Source organism: Dromaius novaehollandiae, chromosome 26, assembly GCF_036370855.1.
Source record: "Dromaius novaehollandiae isolate bDroNov1 chromosome 26, bDroNov1.hap1, whole genome shotgun sequence".
NCBI lineage: Eukaryota > Metazoa > Chordata > Aves > Casuariiformes > Dromaiidae > Dromaius > Dromaius novaehollandiae.
The window spans coordinates 4288293-4308528 of NC_088123.1; the positions used below are offsets into that span (position 1 = coordinate 4288293).

General features: G+C 46.0%; 1 protein-coding gene across 1 annotated transcript; it reads left to right on the forward strand.

The window, feature by feature from the left end:
- The first annotated feature begins 250 nt into the window (after positions 1-250).
- Positions 251-20159, forward strand: ANXA4 (annexin A4). The gene is made up of 19 exons (XM_026111494.2): positions 251-368; positions 893-989; positions 3487-3638; positions 6779-6941; positions 7714-7753; positions 8992-9075; positions 9573-9626; positions 13107-13163; positions 14077-14152; positions 14956-15050; positions 15332-15445; positions 15592-15682; positions 16178-16257; positions 16674-16730; positions 16897-16990; positions 17445-17540; positions 17975-18033; positions 18344-18466; positions 18731-20159. Exons 8-19 carry the CDS (start codon positions 13161-13163, stop codon positions 18788-18790), a joined length of 948 nt encoding a protein of 315 aa, XP_025967279.2. The 5' UTR covers positions 251-368; positions 893-989; positions 3487-3638; positions 6779-6941; positions 7714-7753; positions 8992-9075; positions 9573-9626; positions 13107-13160; the 3' UTR covers positions 18791-20159.
- The last annotated feature ends 77 nt before the right edge of the window (positions 20160-20236 follow it).

A 20236-nucleotide genomic window follows, 5' to 3' on the forward strand; every position in this document is an offset into this window, starting at 1 on the left:
TCGGCCCCGCCGCCGCCCCGCTCCCGCCTCGCTCCCGCCGCCCCCGGCCGCCTCAGCGCCGCGCAGGGGCCAGGAGCCCTGCTGAGGGGAGTGGGGGGGCGTAATGGCGGCGGCCGCCCGCGCCGCGCGGCATCCTGGGAGCGGTAGTTCCGACGGGCGCCGCGCCGCCCCCACCCCCCCGAGCGGCGGACTACAACTCCCGTCAGGCAGCGCGGCGCGGGCAGCGCCGTTATGCGGGGCCGTGAGGGGATGGGGGGGGGGGATGGGGTCCCCTCCGCCGAGGAGAGCGCGTCCTGTCAGGGAGGGCCGCGGCCCGCGCTGTGGCGAGCGGCCCTCAAGTGCCTTCATACGCCTTTATTTTCTCCAGGGTACGCTTAGGCCTTGGCGTTTTCCTGTTGTAATAATAAAAACTCTCCACCGTGGCATCGTGTCAGGTAGCCTAAGGCTTGTCTTCACGCAGGCCCTGCTTGCAGCTGATTGACAATCTCAATTTTTATTTTTTTTAATTACACGCTAAAGAAAATAACTCCCTACCCCCAAAATGTACCTGCTCGGGGGGCAGAGAGGTGCTCAGGCACTCAGCCATACCCCAAAATCTCAAAACTCTAGTGTTTTAAATCTACCGGGGTTTTTTTGTGAAGCCTGGCTCAGTGCTGTTTCTAAATGCATTTGCCAAAGTTAGAAGTTTATTTAGTTTCCTGTTTCAAAGCAATTTGGGGGTTTTATAGACCCATGAAGTATGATTTGTGGGTGCTCAGTACCTTTCGGGACATGACGCGTGCAATAATGCTCTCCACGTGCCCAGAGCACTCGCTGGCTTTAGCGTATGTACTCTAGGACTGAACCTCGGATTTACTGTTAAATTCTGTCTTTTCCCTCCTCCCCGCTCCAGGACCCATCTAGTTTGCAAGCTTGCAGTGAGACGTTCATAAGCAGCGGTGCAGCTAATCCAAGGAATCCCAAAACCACGTGTCAGACTTCAAAGCATGGTGAGTTTAGCTTTAATCTTGTGAATTTTTCTTTAAATGCACTTTGGGTTCTTTTTGGCCTTTTTCTTAGTTCTCAGGACTCAGGAGAGCTTTAGATTTTCCAGGCGTTTCTGCAGCAGCCATCTCTGCTTTCCGCACGTGTTAACTGGGAGGGCCAGAGCCAGGGTTTTGAGTGGCAAAGGGGAATGTTAAACCAGCAAGAATTGGTTTTCCTAGCCTGCAACCTGGAACACAAAAACCTGCAGAGTCTGTGGCCGCGAGAGGAGTGCCCCTGCAAAAGCCGTGCTCTCATTCCTCAGCTCTGGCTGGGGCAGAAGGTGCGGCAAAAGAGGAAACCAGAATGCATTTGCATTTTCCTAATGACTATTATTTCCTGTATGATGGTAATAACTGCAGCCATCGTGCTGACAAGCCCCAGTCCCAAGTGTATGGGCCAGGCAGGCCCTGGCTTTTGTGGGCTGGCAAAAATGTTTACCCTGAATTTTGTTTTAAGAAAGAGAACTGTGATGAAAACAACTGAGTAGCTAAAACACCCTGGAGAATATGTTGGGAAACAACATGCAAGCGAAAGAGATTACGAGCTTTGCACCGTTCTTTTTCCTGCATCGCTACCTTGCGTGAATGGGCTAGCTTTTGGGCAGAGGCTTTCAACAGTGCCAAGAAGACAGGATCAGCGTGTTGTAAATGGATCTAATTGCTTTTGCCAATATTTGGAGACTTTTAAGATACATATAATTGTGAAAGTGGCTCCCAGTATAAGCAAATAAAATTGTTGGTGATAATATTTAGCATATGTTTTATACACAGATCTAAAACTGCTTTACTAATGTAAGCATCGCTGTACAGTTGCTTTTGTGCTGAGCCACTGAGCCTCTCCAGTACAGTTAACTCTACACCTCTTCCATCATCCTTATTCTCAGTGGTTCTTGTAAATAAGGCCCTACAAGCTGGCTCTGTAGACTTCAAAGGCCTTGTTGACCGCCATCATTCACACATAGTTTGTAGAGTGCTGCTCTGCAATCAAAGTCGCTCCGTTCTACATGATTTTCATGTGTCATTTACAAGATGCTTTTGGTCCACATGGTTGGAGCCGCGGTCATCTCAGGAAGTCAGTTAACACAAGTGCAAAAGCAGTCCTCTTTTTATTTGACAGGCATTTAATCTTCATTAAACCTTGTTCAGTTTTGGGTTGTGGCTATACGATGGGTCGCCAGTGGGGAATACGGGAGGTTCACTTGCCCTTCAGATGAAATATGAACTGGGGAAAGTGTGGGTTCTATCCAATTTGTTTTCTTTCTTTTTTTTTTTCTAAATTGGTCTAACCTACGAAACATCCCCAGTCATTTACTAAGAGTGAGGTGAAATAACCAGTGCCAAAGAGAGTCCTATAGTCAGTGATTTCTGGGGACTCTGCAGAACTGAACAATTTCCAAGAAAATCAGGCATCTCTGTACAGTACAGGAAAATGACTCATTTCCAGCTAAGAAAGATAAAACCTACTGCCGTGCAGAGAGCTTGCAAATGCACTGCTGAACATCCTAACTAGGCACCGAGAACTGCTTTTTTTTAATGCACCTGAAAGTGCTAAGGTATAGTGCGGGTCAGTGTCAGACCCACATGCAGCTATGGGGCCTGATGTTCTTGCCACGAGCACTCACAAGCTCCGTTGGTGGAGGAGCAGAAGTATGGCAGAAGCAGATCCTCAGCTGCAGATGCCGGTGCCATTCTTTATTCCAGAAAACATGAGGTGCAGCTGCATTGCTGCAATCCCAGTGACCTTCATAGGGATCAGAGAGAACTGAGCTGGAAAGCTTTACATGAAAAAGCTAATCAGTGATTGTCAGCAGAGACGTAGTCAAGTCCTTCTCCCATCTAAGCTTGGTGCATCTCCAGCGTGCTCTTTGGAGTTGTACCACTGTGCAGAGAAACTCAGTCCGACTAATCCTGTCAACCCTAAGCACCACAGTTTAGTTCCTAAAATCCCGTGAGGCTGGTTTTAAAATATCGAGGCCTAGTGATGTAGTCAGCAGAGCTGTTTGCCTGCATATCATCCATTTGATTCCTGGTTCCCCTGTGCTACTAGCAGAATGCATTCAGATCCCCAGGAGAAGAAGCAGGGAAACATTAATATGGCTGCATCCTTCTAGATCAAACTTTCCAGACAGCTCAGCATTTTCTAAATAAAAACATAAGTTTGGAAATGTTTCACGTGAATAACCTAAAAGCTAGGGAACACTGACCTCTTCTGGGTATTTCTGCAAGTGGCAACAAGGTAGAAAAGAGCCAGCTTAGCTTTATCTGGTAGTATCTAACTGTCAGGAGGCGACCGTCCTGGAGGCATTTGAGGTCCATCCCCACTAGTGTTATAAACCTCACTAAAATCTTTCTTTGCTATTCTGTGCTACAGGGGTTGCAAAAGGCAGAGGAGGTAACATATAACAAGTTACAGCATGTAACAAGCTTTCGTGGTTTCCCTTTTTCCTCCCCTAACACTTAGGTTACAGAGTTCTCCAGCGCTGTGTACCTGCGCAACACCTCCAAGTGGGAATTTCGCTAGCTATAGCCAAGCTTACAAAGGAAGGCATGTGGCAACCTCAGTTTTGCATGAAAAGAGGCAGGCAGGAAAAAAGTCACAAGATCCTTTACAAGGTAATGGCCATTTTTTTCTGTACTCAATGCATAGCAACTAAATGTTCTCATTCTGTTACTTTTATCTTTATAAAGATGTTCCCTTAACCATCCAGTGTGTTATACATACATGCACACACATCTGCTACAAAATTTTCTGTTGAGATTCCCACCAACTAAAAAGCATTAGAGCCACCATTCTATTTCTCTCTATCTCTCTCTATCTTCTGGAATCCAAGGATTTCTTTTAAGTGCATGGTAACAACCCACAAAAACTACCGGTATGACCAGCATAAACTATTATCTTTCTTTGCCATCCCAAAGGAAAAGCAAGCTCTCAAGCATACTATCATCTGGCTGGTAATTTGCCTATGGTTGGAGTTCTACAGATGAGCAAAGCAGCACAGAAGGAAGACTCCAGTGCTCATATCTGTATTTTACCTATTTAAAAATTAAAAGTGTCCATTTCTCATATGCTCCTGTTTGCCCTTGCAAGCCATACTCAATGATTCCAGTGATGGCTACATCTCCTGCAGCTAGGAGCCAGCATCTTCCACTACTGTTAATGTCACTAATGGCCGATCTATAAATAGACATACATGGAAATAACTCAACAGACTGAAGTCTATAGGCTCATGCTTCTTTGGCGCAATACTGTGCATAGCCTGGATTGATATTGCTCCCATCGGTAGAATTGACCACCAAGTCAAAAAAGAGCAATATTTCTCCAGGAGCATGACTTTGCACTACAAATACATGCTATTGATTAGAGCCAGTGTCATTATATTAAGAGAGGTTTGCAGAGATGCTCTCACTAAGAAGGGATTTATCAGCTGTATTTCAAGTGTCAGGATCCTGAGTGCACCCACAGGCCCTAATTGTACCAACTGGTCTCAGCTGGGCCCCAACCCTGCACCCTCTGCCCACACCTGGCCCAGGAGCTCTATTTAAGCTCAGGCCCAGGCAGCTTGCTCTTTATTTGAGGTGTGTTGTAGGTAGTTCTGTCTGTGGTCCTGTCTTTTGATTTCCCTGGATCAGTCTCTGGTCCTGTGTTGTAAGTCATTTTTGTCTCCAGCTGTTGCTGACTGAACTTTCTGGGTGGGTTGCAGACCTGCTTTGTTACTTTGTTTTGTTAGGTGATAGCAGTTAATGAAGCCTATTATTACCCCAGACTCTTTTTGGGAGCTCTAGGACTGAGGTCCTCCTAGGTATATTTTTTTCTCCCAGTGCTGGGGTCTTCCTTAGCTTGTTTTTCCTTGCAGAGTGGCTCTGCTCTTGTTCTGTGGTACAAGGTACCCTATAATGTTAGAGCTTTTTAATATGCTGCCACTCAATCAGCTGGTGAGCTTCTAATTCATTCTATGAAGAGATGAATAAATGTGTGTTTTTTAGAAGTTCTGTTTAACTGGGCAGTCATAGTTTTGATTCCCCTCCTGGAGCTGGGATATAACCAAATTACAGAACTAAGTATGACAAGGCTACAGAGAAGCAAATATTAATTAAGGAGGAAAAAAAATGAAAGCTACTCATTTCCTCTTTGGAGTTGTATGGATACTAATTAAAGTAAACATTCATTAAACCCATTAAGTCAGATTTAGGCTTGATAATGCATTTAAGGGTGCTGGAAGCAATGGCGCAGCAGTTCACAGCCTGCAGCTTTGGGGAAGGAGGGATTAGGTTGTCCCGCAAATAATATATATCTTCAAATTTGACATTAGGAATTTCCCTGACTGAATGTCTCTACGTGAAGTTGGCAAAAGCCCTAAGGCCTGGGGCTTAAATGCTATCAATTAGTCTTGATCCTGGAGACTTTTTCAAGATGAAATAATTGTATTTGTACAGACTGCAATGTGGATGCAATTATAGTGGTATAGCACATCTCTTGTTCTTATTGTAAACAGAGTATATCAAGATGAGCTGTTTAATACTGGTTGGATTGTATCTGTACTAGATGTTTCCCCATAAAATAATGGGAATGGCCTATCAAGGCCAGGCAATGCCAGCTAATGCAAAGACTCCTGTGGGTCTTCTACCACGGCCTGTGCTTTAAACTCTCCTGGGGACGTTAAAGCAGACCTGTCTTCTGCAGTCTGGTTTGAATGGAAGGTGAGACAGCCTGAGCAAGCTGCATCAGGAGCCTGTAGGCTGTGGTCCCATCCCTTGTATGAGTGCAAGGGGCTCTTCTGAAGTTAACGTTGCCTCACGAGTGCCTTACTGTCTTCACAGACCCACTTCAGAGCCGTTTGCTGATTCGAGTCCTTTGCTGGATGGCATTCAGTAATGCAGGCAGCTGACAAAGCCTTCAGACAACCAATGGCTCAGGACTGTTTGCTTTCCCTGCTGTTTATAGTCTTCTTTAATAAAAGAAAACACTAGACTGGGCTGGTGGCCAAGCACAGCTTTAAGTTACTCTGTGAGAATGGCAGAGCGTGTGGGTTTTCTGAGACTGTGTTGACACAGCATATGCTGTGGGTCAGCAGTGTGGAAAGCACTGAGCAGTGCAGCGCCTGAGACGCTGCTGTAGTTGTCACTGTGCTGAGTTGTGATGGCACCTGGGATCCCCACTTGTGGACCTGGGCCGTGTGTGCCTGTCTACAGAGTGCTCAAACAACCCTGTGTTAAAGAGCTTGTAGTTGAAGCACATGTGAAATGGTGAGTTTGACTCCTGTCTCTTTCATCCAGCTGCCCATGGATGTTGCTCCTTATAGTTTATTTTCTGAGGCATTAAGACCTTCCTGTTTAAGTGGTCTGTCATAGAACCTGTTTTAAAGGAGCTTAAGGTTAGGGGGATTTCCTCAAAGTCATTCCTCTCTGCTACCTTCCCCCCGTTCCCTCTTGGCCTCACATGACATGTATATTTATGTAATCAGACTAGGTCTGTCCAGAGAACACTTTGCATGGCAGTACTGCTACGCTGTGCTTGTGGTTTTGTAAAGCCCTCTCTCAACTTGCAGGAGGTGGAATGTTGCATGTTCCCTTGGCAGTGCTGGCTGTGTAAAACCAATGTTTCTAATGGCTACAGTAACAGATAAAGAACTAGAACACATTGATTTCATTTCTTGGGTGAATCACTGTATTTCAGTCTTCCCACCTGCCAATAAACATTGCATACTGAATTCTGGGAGTCAGTTTGTCACCTTCCTTCCTCTCTATGTTTACAGGTCTTTCTGCAGAAGAGGGAATAAAAGCTTCAGGCTGATTTCCACCCTTATCCCCGTATCTGGCTGTTCCTAGGGTCTTTTCCAAGCCCTTATCATTTCTACGCTAGGGTTACCCCTGCTTTGTGGAAAGTGATGTTTCATCTCATACAGTGCTGTCCTGGAGGTAAGGAGCTGCTCCCTGCTCCAAGCATCAAAAGTGCCCGTATGTCTCTGCGGGAGTTTAACATCTGCATTTAGCATCATGATTTATCCTGTGTAGGTATGTAGGATACAAGATATCTTTAACTTTGTAATAAGCATGTGAAAATCCATGCTCTAGAAAGGCAAACACTGAGCTGTGGCCTCCACCCTAACCTTAGCTACTTGCTGCTATGGAGGCAGTACTTAAACTGAACTACAGCATTGCAACATAGCTCTGAGAGCACTTGCACAACAGCTGAATAATCCCATTTTTCAGGGGCCGTTGATGCCAGACTGCTAATGCTTACGTATAAAAATTAGCCTTCCCTTATTAACGTCTCTGAAAACACCTACGTAATCTCCAAAGACCTGAATCCTGGAACCACTTAAATCTGTGGGAGTCTGGAAGTCATTAGACTTAATTAGTATCAGGATTTGGACCTCAGTGAATGAGGCAGGGCAATATCACCAAAGGTAGAGGCAGGTATGTACCGATCAAATGACACTCTGAAAAATTTCTCCTTCCGCATCAGGCTCCTCGGCTCCTTGCAGTGCAAATTTAAAAGGCCAGATCCTTAGAGCAAAAATAGAGATGCTGCCATTTTCTGAGAGGTTCAGCTCTGTTCTCATTGTGGGACCAAGAATAAATACCTCCTGCTTAGCAAGCTGGCTGCTTGAGCTCAATTTATTGACTTGCTTTAATGTCTACTGCTTTGTCCTTCTGTGACCTTTGATTTTCATTATGGCTTTTGCAGAGGTGGGAGTACTGCAGGACTGCGTGGGAATGCGGAACAGGTATGGAACCAAATAAGCTGTGGGTATTTGGATAACATAACATGAGGGATTAAAACAGTGGATGGGACAAACAGAAAGTCTCAATGAAGAAAAAACAATGAACTTTGTCACATATTACACTGTGAGAGGATTGTGGGGTTGTCCAGGACTGTTCCTCTTCTGACAGCTCAGTGACATAAATTAGCAACTGACAGTGGGCGAGCACATACTTCTGTACTGGGCCAGTAAGTCTTAACTGGTGTAAAACAGCATAATTTGGGGGGATCTTTAGCAGCTCCAGTCTAGAACCTGTGTGGACAATTTTAAAAAAGAGTTTATTTGTTCAAGTCGGGTATAGGGCTCAGGTTTGCTTGCACTCATGCTGTGTAAAAATGGGCTAATGTTGGCCTTAGGCTGGGTTTAAGGAAGCAGATTCTAGATTGGGTGCCGAGCACATGTGTGTGGAAGGGAAGGCAGAACAGCCCCGAATATAATGCCCCATCCACACTGAATCGTAGTCAAGGCATAGTGCTAGACCTTGCAAGGAAAAGACTCTGCAATGGAAAGGGGCTGTGCCTTGAACCCTGCTTTCCCGTCACCCTCTGCTCAGCGTTCCCCCACGTCAGCAGGGGCAGGTGCTGGCAGGCCGCTGCGGGGCTCTTCTTGGGAGCCAGAGCTGTAGTGGGAGCTGTCATAAGCCGGCTGCACAGACATGCTGCCTGGAGCACGGCCTGCATTCATCCAGGCTGCTAATTTTAGGTCTCTTCCAGCAAAAGCGTGTGTGCACAAGGGGATGGTGTGTAACTGTTACGTGAGCTGGAAATGAGAATCTGAGAGGGGTGATTTACCTGCTGTAACAACTGTACTTTCGACGTCAGAGAAATCAAAGCCCTGAGGATAAACAAAGTGAAGACAAGACGTGTTATTTTATTGCAAGGTTAAGTTGCCTCTGTCAGTCTCGTGATCCTGTCTGTGCCTGACCTTGGCAGCTTCACCAGAGGGCAGAAGTGAAGCCCCTTGTCTGGAGTGGTCTCACTTCAGGACAGTGCTATTTATTAAGGGGCAAGAATAATCATTCTTTGAAAAACTATTGCTCTTTTAGCAGTGATTAAGTCTCGTGATCCTGTCTGTGCCTGACCTTGGCAGCTTCACCAGAGGGCAGAAGTGAAGCCCCTTGTCTGGAGTGGTCTCACTTCAGGACAGTGCTATTTATTAAGGGGCAAGAATAATCATTCTTTGAAAAACTATTGCTCTTTTAGCAGTGATTAAGTCCTCAGACAAGAGAGAATCCGTACTGAAGACCTGGAGAGGTGCTGCAGGAGCAAAGGAGAGATGTAATACAGGTAAGAAATGCTCACAGAGCACATGGGAGGGGGGTGGACCTTTTGCTTTGCGCTGTGGCAGCCTGTCTTTGTGCTTTTTATGTAGCTGCCCCGTTGCTTTCCCCCTTGGGTATGTGCTTTCTGCATGGCAGTGTAAAGCGAGACATGCTCTGTGTGTGTGTGTGCGCGCTCAGTACTGCGCAGTCAGAAGCCTGAGACACCCTCTGCGCCTGCAGATTTTGCAGGCAGTGCTGGGGAGAGGAGAAGCCATCGCAGCCTAGCCGGCCACCTCTGCTCTCCAGGGCCTCTGTGGAACCCCCACAGCGCATTCCCTACATGTGCACGTTGGGGCAGGCTGCCTGGGGAATCACTCTGCTTTGGATTACAGCCGCATGTTTGCAGAAGGGCAGAGGGAGGGGATCCGGCCTGGGTTGCCTTCCCGTCAGCTGTGCGAGAAGCTGCTTTGCGCCAGGGAGTCCCACCCCACACCAGGGCGGGGACTGACTCTCTCTTCCTAGGAGAGCGGAGCAGGGCTCTTCCCATCGCTGCCAAGGCGCCCGCTGGGACAGCAGGTGAGTGCCAAATTAACCGCAGGGTCCCCCTTGGCGTGGGGAGGGCGTTGTGTCGCTAGAGGTGCCAGGGGGCAATGCCAACCCCTAGTCCTGCTTGCCAGCGCACAGTGTGCAGAGGGCAGCTCGTAGTGCGGCTGTGCGGAGCCGGACAGCCTCCGGCTGACGCCCTGTTGGGTGGCAGTGCCCAGGCACTGGGATGCAGGGCTGGGCCTGCTGGGACGGGCCGGGAGGACGGGGAGCTGGGCGGTGGAGGAGGAACACGGCTGCCTCTTCCCAGGTACAGAAGATGCAGAGTTTGCTTTCTCTTTCTGCTGTGCCCAGCCTCCCTGCTGGGTGCTGGCAACGGGAGGGCACGACTGTTTTTTAAAGTGGCTCTGGGTGTGTGCACAGGGGGAAGCGAGGAGTACAAGGCTCCAGCTCAAACTCAGGATTAGGTTTTATTCCTTTTGAGGGCAGTGGCAAGACCAAGGTCATCATGTGGGAGGTGCCAGGCCATTCCAGCTGCCTTGGGGCTGCCGTGCAGATGGGAGATCCTTTCCTGAGCCGCAGACTCCGGGCTGGGATCGGTGTCACTCGGCCTGCTGTGAGCCGGAGACCTACAGCAGGGCACCCTGCCTCCCTCGAGTGCAGCTAGCTAAGGAGGGAGCGGGCTGTATCCAGCACACTGGAAACAGCTGGCAGCGTCAAAGCCATGGAAAAGCTGACTTGGTGCAGGGTGTGGGTTTGTGTTCTAGTGAACGTGTGCTGAAGAAAGAACTAGTCAAACAAGTCCAGTGTCTGCCCTGCCAGAGGATGGGTCTCCAAAACACTGTTTTCAGCTTCAAATGCTACTTGTAGGACTGTCACCATGTCTATACACTCAGGAAACTTGGGGCAAAATGCCTGTTTAAATCCTGTTCAGGAGTGCTGCTTGCTGGGAGCTGCGTATGCCCTGAATACAGTCAGGGAAACTTTATTCAAAGCAAGCCTAGATTTGAAGTGTTTTCTATTGTTTTCTGATAGCTGATCCAGGATAAGCTCAGTTTTTAAGAGGATGCTGTTGGGGACAGATAACTACCTGGTTATCTGAGAAAGCCAGACAGGAGGAGATAATCCACAGAAAAATTTTGGCTAATGGGGGGGAGATGCCTAGTACACCTGCACTCTGTCATGTTGCCACAGTGTTTTGAGTCTGTTCTAAGCGAGGGCACAGGGCTCACTGTATCAGCAAGCCCTGGCCTTTGTAGTAGTTTCAATCAAATAAAAACATCAAGACAGGGATTAGCCAGGGTGCTGCAGCACATGCTAGCTGGCTTTTTGCATGCATATTTTAATTCCTCAAAGTAGAGAGGAGTTAAGTGCTGCTCCTATCCTGAAGCTATTTTCTTTCCTGTTTGAGCTGCAGGCTGGGAGTTCTGTTAAAAAGCAGAGTGCTGTCAAATCTGAGTGAGGTTTTCCTCTGTACTATCAAACAGGGAGGTTAGAGTCTTTAACAGTGTAATGCCCCAGCCTGAGCTATTCATGGAGACTCCTTCCCCTGTGAAAGGGGGCAACAGTGTTAAACGGCAGGGACTACCGCTGGAGAACCTAGTCAAACTGCCAAGTGCTTTGACCTATAACTTCACTGTTAGGACCGTTGCTGATTTCTTCAGTGGGACCACATGCATGGCAATATGCAAAATAATGAAAATAATGCAAAAAAGCATTTGCAGATTGTGGGGTAGGGTTAGCATTGCTGCCTCCTGCAGTGCTCTACTCTCTATGTTAGCAGTGACTTTTAAGCTGGATGAAGAAATTGGAATCTTACAACAGAAATGTCGTACTCTGACTAGACTATGTTTAATGGCTCTGTAATGTCATATTCAGTGGCATTTGCCCTTACTCCAATAGGCACATCCTTTCCTCATGATTTTTTTTCTGCCATCTCATTTGCTTTCAAAATTTTTTCCTGCCTCCTTCCCTCCTGTCTTTGTTTTGCCCTCTAATCGACTTGCAAGCCAGCTTCTCTAATATCCCTTCTCTTGTGTACAAGCAAACTGAATGGTAAAACCAGCATCAGAAAAAAAAAAAAAAACTCCAAAATTCTAAGCCATTACCTATTGTCTAGCTAAAGCAAATGATAAAGCTGACTATTTGTGTAAAAGATTAGGCTAGATCAAAGATCAGCTTTTTTTTCTGAGGGTCTAGGTCAGAGTTTGCCCACTGAAATCTATATCCTGTAAAAGAAAATGAATTCAACACTCACTTTACCATGTGCTACCTAATTGCATGTAATGCACAGATTAACTGGGAGTACTCAGGAGTGCCTGTACAGAACGGATCTATGGCCAGCGTCATATGGAGAGCAACTTGCCTGAACAGCACACTGTGGTGGTATTCTGGATTCATAAGAGTCATGTGAAGCATGAGCAAAGCCACTGCTGTTCTTGCACAACTGGCTGGGCTCATTGGTAGCAGCTAAGCACCATGAGCAGGACTAAGGGGAGAAGATCTGTCAGCCTTTGGCATCATTGCTTCTCCTGAAGTGCTGTGTAATGCAAGAACACTTGCTTGTGTTGTGTTTAACTTCAGTTGCAGGGAAATAAACTTTATCCTAAGACCTGGGTCTTTTCCTCTCTTGTCTTCCCTTCTATGGACCAAGGATGTGGGAAAAGACTTGGGCGGGGGGGGGGTGTGTGTGTGTGAAGAGAAGTGTTTGTAGGAGTAGGCCCTATGCATGAAAACAAAAACCTATGAGCAGAAAAAATATACACCTGGGAGATGGCAAATAAACTATATCTGTATATTGTTTTTCTTTGCGAGAGGTTTAACAGTCAAACTGCAGTCTTAAAAGGAATTACAGGTTGCATCAAACAAAAGATGCTGAATACTGCAGATCTTAAGGAAGAGGGGAAATTGAAAGCCTGCTATCCCAGGCCTTGAGTGAGGATGTCCTTTGCATGCTTGTCTATGCCCTGGTGTTGTCCCTGCCTCCCAGGGAGTAGCTGTAAGTGCTGTTGGAGCTGTGCAGATGCCCTCGCTCCAACTGACCTCCAGGCTCTTACCTGGCAAGGTCAAAGTTAGCCATGAGTTTTGAAGGGGATGGCGACCAAGTTGATCTTAGGCTCCCATGACAATGTTCTTTGCTTCTCTTTGCAGCATCAGCTAAGCTGTACTGCTGATAACAGAGAAGAAGTTTCTTAAATACTAGTGCTAATCATCTGCTTGTGCACCACATCCCTCTTTCAAAGAGAGCCTTTGTGGAGCAAACACCCTGGACCTCTCCATCTATAAACCAGCCTTAGTACAGTACAAAGCCGGACCGGCAATTCTGAGCCGCAGTCACAGTGGGTGTTCAGTAGGGCTGTTGGCGAAGCGTTGCCTTTAGGCCTCAGAAATGAGGCGGTTATAATCCTGCTTTACAGAAGCAGTTACTTAACCAGGCCCATTAACTGGCAAGGGTGGGTATGTTCTATTAATTATTTGCTAGAAAACTAACAGTCCCTCTGTTTTTTATTACAGTTGTCTAACTGCCTAGGGACTTGGAAAATAACAGATTGACCAAATACTGCAGCAATGGTGAGTGTGCTTGCTTCCTGTACCATGTTGTGCCAAGCATTTGCTCTGATCAGATAAATGTGGGGAGTGTAGCTCAGATAAAGATACAGACTGTCATTGTCTGTCTCTTTGCGGGGGGTGAGTTTATCTCTTCCCTCCGTTTCCTCGTACTAGGGGAGAATGACCCACGTTTCTGGGCTGTTCCGCTTTGGGAGTAAATGTAAAATCCAGTCAGATATCGGTTCATGAGGCACGTATTTCTCCTGATAAACTTCCTGGGTATGTTATTCTTTGCAGGTTCGACCTGCAGCCTCATCTATACAGCGGGTTATCCCTGTGCATGTTACCGAAAGCTTAACCTGCGCTAATGTTAATCACTGTTTTGCTGTTCATGTTCCTGGGAACACGGACTGACATCTAAGAGACAGTGTGGTCCAGCAGAAATGGCTCTGGACAGGACAAACCTGTTTGTGAAATACTGTTGTGAGCAAAACACTGCATTTGATGTCACACAATTTTTTGACAGAATAATGATCCTTGCCTGCCATTAGAGAAATCAGGAATAGGGATTTGCGATCAGCTTCCTTTATGATTTATGTGGAGCTGGGAAGAAGCAACAGCTGGACTGAACAGAGATGTCAGGTTGTCAGCCTTTATTTAATTGAAAAACAGAGGCTACACAGGTAGCAATAAGGAGGTATTTTCTCCTTTTTAGTTGTGCTACTGTGACTTATTTCTTCTGTAACAGGGAAGTCCCTTTAGAACAGACTGTTTCTCTTCAGGGTAGAATGGAAGCTTCATCTAAAATCACTCAACTTTGATGGATGGATTTTTTTTTTGCTCTTACTGTGCTTTTTTTAAAAAAACTATTCAACTGTACTGTGTGTGTGCATCACTGAGTCTGCGTCTGATAACTCCTCTCCTGTGAATTCAGGCAACAATCAAGGGAATTTCAAGTTTCAGCGCTGAGCAAGAAGCACAGGCATTAAGGAAAGCAATGAAGGGATTTGGTAAGTTGTTCTCCCTCCACTGTTAGACTCTCATTTTTCAGACTATCGGGAGACTTTCCACGCTGGTAGTTTGTTGGGAGGGAAGTCTAACCATATGCATTTGCCCCACTGCATCTCCCACAAAACTCTTTGCAAAGTGAAAACAGGGATCATGCCTTCCACCTCGTGAAATGCAGCCTCCTCTTCTGTAGATCCTGCCATCCTTTGTGTTGTAAAACACAAGGAGGCAGCCTGATCAGAAATTAGGGGTTACTTTGGAATGGAAGCGGAAGCAAAGGAAGGAGTGTAAAGAGAAGGAAGATAAAGCCAGAGCTGAAGAGACAGGACTGATTACCATGATGTGTGGTGAGGGTGATTACCACCCTCCACTCCATTCAATTGCTCTAAGTCTGCCATTTATCTGTGTATTTATATGTAGTCTTTGTCAGTGTTGTCTCCGGGCTGCTTATAGATCTTAAAATATTAACCTGAGAAATTTGGGACACCGTATGTATTCTGAAGTGCTGCACCAATTTTTCTGATGCAGTATGAGGGCACTGAAAAGAATCCAGTGATTTGGGCATGCTCAGACTTGAACCCAACCTGAAATCCAAATCTTGGCTCTTACCTTGTCTCTCCTGCAGAATGGTACTCCCATCCTGCCAGGCAGAGGTAGTTTTGAGCATTGATTTAGTCCCCAGCTCTGTAAAGAACCAGGTTGTGGAAGGGACAGGAGATGGCTAATGGCACACTCCACACAAGACCAGAGCACACTTCTGGTTCTCCTACAAGCGGTCTGACTGGCTTTCATTTGTTTCCCACAGGTACGGATGAAGATGCCATCATCGAGACCTTGACCAAACTGAACGTTTCCCAACGCCAGCAAGTTCTAATCACCTATAAAACTACTATTGGCAGGGTAGGTGGTCTTCAGAGATATATCACTGTGGGCTTAACTGGCAGATACAGATGCTATTTAGATTATAGCACTTGGGTGAAAAGCACTCCAGCCTCCACAACAGTGAGGTTAGCACTTTTTTTCCAGCTATACAGCAAAGCTTATCTTGATCTTGTTGGCTTCAGAGCTACCCTTCATTAGGGGGAGTTGGAGGACGTGGAAATGTGGTGAATGAGTCAATTCTTTCTGTTCTCAAGGGCTGTTTCTTCTCCCAACTCATTCATTCTCTACTGGCTTTCTAGGATTTGATTGATGACTTGAAGTCCGAGCTGAGTGGGAATTTTGAGAGGGTGATCATTGGGATGATGACTCCCACCACCATGTACGACGTGCACGAACTGAGGAGGGCTGTGAAGGTTTGGGAGTCTTCCTTTTACATTGCTAAAGTTTTGGTTAAGTTAATATGATCTGGCCTAATTATCAAAAAAAAAAAAAAATGGCTGATAGCACATCGGAAACAGTTGTCATTATCATCTTGGTTCTTTTCTTGGCAATTCTGTAGGGGGCAGGAACAGATGAGGGTTGCCTGATTGAAATTCTGGCTTCTCGCACAAATGAAGAGATCCGGCGCATTAATGAGAACTACAAACTTCGTATGTAGTGCAAACTGCAAGCTGTTGTAATCTTAGTGCCTGAAAAGTAACTCGAGTGTGTGCATGCATGTAGAGGAGTGAGAGGGTCTGTTGGTCTTTCATTTAACTGGGACAATCGGCCAATCCAGCTACTACCCTCTGCCTAGAGAGAACCTCTGAGTTAAATGGATGTCAACAGCGAAACTGCTATCGGCCTCAAGAACTAGAATGTCATGCAGAAATTACATTGGTGTAAATAAAATGGGGGTGAGGGGGTTATGTACATCAGTTGCATGTGTGCCCATGTGTGGATTTACTACTAGTTTTACAGTGGCTGTACTTCTTAATTTGGAACAGTAGCACTAGTTATGATGTCTGGGTTGTGATAACAGTGTCTAGAGTGCTGAGCACATTCACACATTCACCTGGCTATGGCTAGCACATGTTGTGGACAAACAGTGTCCAAGTGTTGGAGCTGTTTCTAACAGATGTCATATGTGTGTGTACTCCTGCTAGAATATGGCTGTACCCTTGAAGAGGACATTGTCTCCGATACATCTTCCATGTTTCGAAGAGTCCTCGTGTCCCTCTCGACGGTAAGCCTAGTCTATGGAAATGGGGGTAATCTTGCTGTCGGACATGCCTCTCGTCTCAGTGATGAGGTCTCTGAGGCTGGCTTTCAATTTACCTCTTGCTTTCCGTGCCACCTTGCCTGCGTTTCATTCAAGGAGAGGAATCTGACTCTGTGCGTGCATTCATGCCATGTGCTCTTTTTAAAATAGTCTGATTCCAGTGGTTTGCTGCTGACTTAGGGAGGAGGCACAAATCATTCTTGAGTCAATTTTGTTGTATTTTTTTCTTTTACATAATTGTAAGCAATGATTCAGTTTTAAAGACTCTTCAAAGTGGGCCTCATTACAAGTTTCCAGTAGTTTGTTTTAAATGGGGAGTTTTCAGGACTTGCTTCCATTGGTTGCTTTGAGCTGAGCGTTTCGTCCTTGTATCTCTGCAGGGAAACAGAGATGAGGGAGCATATGTGGATGGTGCCCTTGCTCAGCAAGATGCTCAGGTGTGTGGTAACTTTCATCCTGTAAGAACAGTCTGTTGTTTGGAAATAGCTGTGATCTGGACCAGCCACAGGCCAGCAACACTCAAGTATCAAGGAAGTAAAAATCTCATGTTTTGTACAGCTGAGGGTCTTAAATAGCCTTGCTTTGCCTATTAATGTTTTCAAGTGCCTGTATGAAGCTGGGGAGAAGAAATGGGGAACGGATGAGGCACAATTTATGTCCATCCTCTGTACACGGAACAGAAGTCACCTACTAAGAGGTAGGACTCTCCGGTGTCCTGCATTCTTTGTTTTCCTTGTTTGAGGACAATACTTCTGTAGGTGCTTTGTGCTTGTTCAGTAACTGATCATGAACTCTTCCAGAGACAGGCAGATATGTAGAATCCAGTCACATATATTTCTTTCAGATGATTTTATTCCCTTCTGAGCCAAAAGGGGACTTGAAAACCGTCAGAACAGCTCACTGCTGCTTCAGTCTCTAAATCAGAGATAATAAATTGTGACTCCTATTGGGGCAGATAGGAAAGAAGCTACCTGCTTAAGCTTCCTAACAAGACAGTTAATGAAAGTGAATTCTTTCTGTGGGACAGCCCTTATTTAGCTTGCAATGCAGTGATAGTGGTACAGCGTTCGTGCAGAGTATGAGCAGCTTGATTTTTTGCAGACTGGTATTTTGTTTTCCTGACTCTTTCTATCCCTGATTCTTCTCCCTAGTTTTTGATGAATACAGAAAGATTGCTAATAAGGACATAGTGGACAGCATTAAATCTGAGATGTCAGGAGACCTTGAAGATGCTTTACTAGCTGTGGGTGAGTGTCCTGCTTTTAAACTTTGTCCACAAAGTAATGAAATAGTTAGAGATGCTGTATCTTGCCCTGGCCTGCTGTTTATGTAGCTTCAGGAGGCAGATGTGATACATGTCCTGTTGCAAGCCATACTGTTTTACTCTTTGCAAATGTAGTCAGGTGAGAAAGCTCTGTGCTTTATTGCATTGTTCCCTTTGCCAAAAGATGTTTTGGTGACTGACGATTGCTGTCAGGGAGCATTAAAACATTAAACAAAACACTGCTGTGCACTGGGCGAGGGGACACCAGTTCATGGTGCGTCACTGCGGTTGTCCTTGCTGTTGCTCAGCCCTGGACTGCTCCATCACAGAAGAGACACCTCCACCAGGAGGAGGTTTGGAAAACCTTCTCCTTCGGTTTCTGTCAGCCTTAATTCTCTTGTTCTTGCCTCTTTACAGTAAAGTGCACACGGAATAAACCTGCATATTTTGCTGAAAGATTGCATAAATCCATGAAGGTAAAGAGCTTTCAGTATGAGATTGCTTTTTCTTTCCTTGCCTTTCCATGCTGGAGTCTGTAACGTGACAGCAGTCATTACATAGAGAGGAACTCCACTGTTAACGGGGGAAAAAATAGCCTGAGCTTTTCCTTCAGGAGGCTCACCAATATTCTTTTCAGCAGCAAGATGCTAGTGGATCACTCTGTTAATGTGAGACTGCTCTAAATGGGAGCAGATCCCTTGCAAGACCCAGCAATAAAACCTTTGTCTGCAGCAATGATTTATCCAAAATGCCTTGTAAATGTACATGGTTGGTTTGCTTCTTTAGGGCTTGGGAACAGATGACAATACGCTGATCCGAGTGATGGTGTCCCGCTCTGAAATAGACATGTTGGATATCAGAAGGGAATTCCTGACCATGTATGGGAAATCTCTCTACTCCTTCATTAAGGTAAGCTTTTCAGTGGTAGAAATGGAGCTGGATTTGTGAAGTAGCTTAAAGGAGAGAGATCCCCACTTGGCACCTATTGTGTATTTTAGAGGAACTGAAATTAAGTAGATGTTTATTTACTGAAAACATTCCTGAATGTTCTTAATTCATAAATGCCAAAAAGGATACGAACCCTACAATAAATTTTTTGTGCTGGAAATGATCCAGCCTTTTTATATTTCTAGCTGTAAAACTAATCACATGTTCTCTTGTTCTTCTCTACAGGGAGACACCTCAGGAGATTATAAGAAAGTTCTGCTCAAACTCTGTGGTGGGGACGATTAAAGGATGCCTGGTGTACTGCCGGGGTGATGGGAAACAGCAGATCATAAGGATTTCTTTCTCTTTCCAGATGGCTTAGATTACCGCTATGAATATTGACTTAGGTTAGTTAATGCGCTGATTAGATAATGTCAATTCACTTTGACCCTTATGATATGCTTTCATGCTTGGCACACCCCTTTCTCTTCTAATTTGGCTAGTAAAATCTGACTTGAGCTGAATGCCGTAACCAACTCTGTAAGAGCTAAACGTGTTTCCTGACAAGCTGTCCCTCTGCCATTGCATTTGCTAGCAAAACTTATTTATCAGCTGAAGCCAACTTAGATGTGGAATGTAGGAAGCGGCAGAGGAAAAAATTAACCTGATAAATATAGAGAGGGTGCAGAATGCAGGCTTGCTTCAGTTTTGCACGATAATTCAAACACAAAGAAAATCACCCATCCGAGATACAAGTGTTTAAATCTAAACTTGCCCTTTGTTAATGTGGAGCATTAACAGACCTGGTACACTTACATATGTATGTATCTATGTGTTGCCTATAGATCAGAAGGTAGGGAAGATGTCCCTGGTGACATTAGAAGAAACAGGTCAGCCCTGTACTCTTGGTCTTACCTACTTGGCCTGTGGGAGCGTGATTTCTCCCGAAGTTAGCAGGGTTGTGTCACAAGCCCTTGCTCTAAAGCGGTGTCGTTGGAACGGTGCCGTTTCAGGGAATGACCTGTCCCCACAGCCTTATCTCGTCCGCGCTGCCTGGTGCTTTACATGGGGACACCTTGCAGGGGGGTAGGAGGGTGCCTTGCGTGGGGGCAGCTCACTGTGTCCCGCCAGCGCCAGCTGGTTGTCGTCCTTCCTAACGCTACGGTGGAGGGTCCGGTTGTGCCCGTGCCCAGCCTGGACTCCACACCAGCTGCTGGAAGCACGTTTCCTCCCAGACTGTACGCCGCTGCCTTTTGGGCTGAGGGTCATTTGCACGACACTGTGGTTGGCGTTCGGGTTTGCAGGCTGCTTCCGCTGCTGCTGTATGATCCTATTGCAAAGGCAGCGCAGGCGGAGGGTGGAAGTTCATGTGGTCTAACCCCAGTTCTGCTGCTCGCTTTGCTCTAAATCAAGCTCCTCCTGACTTGAGAAGGAGATACTTCTGTGCCTTCAGCTAACAATCATTTCGTTTCTCTTTCTCCCTGCTTTAATCGGGGGCGATGCATTCCTTAGCTTTGGCGAGAGGGGGCAGAGATTTTTCAAGTCTTCAGCACCCTGCTCAATAAAATAATTCTTTTTTTTACCCCGTGCTCCGGACGCACTCAGATTTTGTGTTTAAATGCTTTGTGTTACATTGCTGAGTTTTTTAAAAACCAATAAACAAGATGTTTCTCTACCTCCTGCTCCTGCTGTGGATGTTGGGGGGGGGGGAAGGGGCACAGAAATGGGGGCAGATCCCCGGTTTTTCGCTTC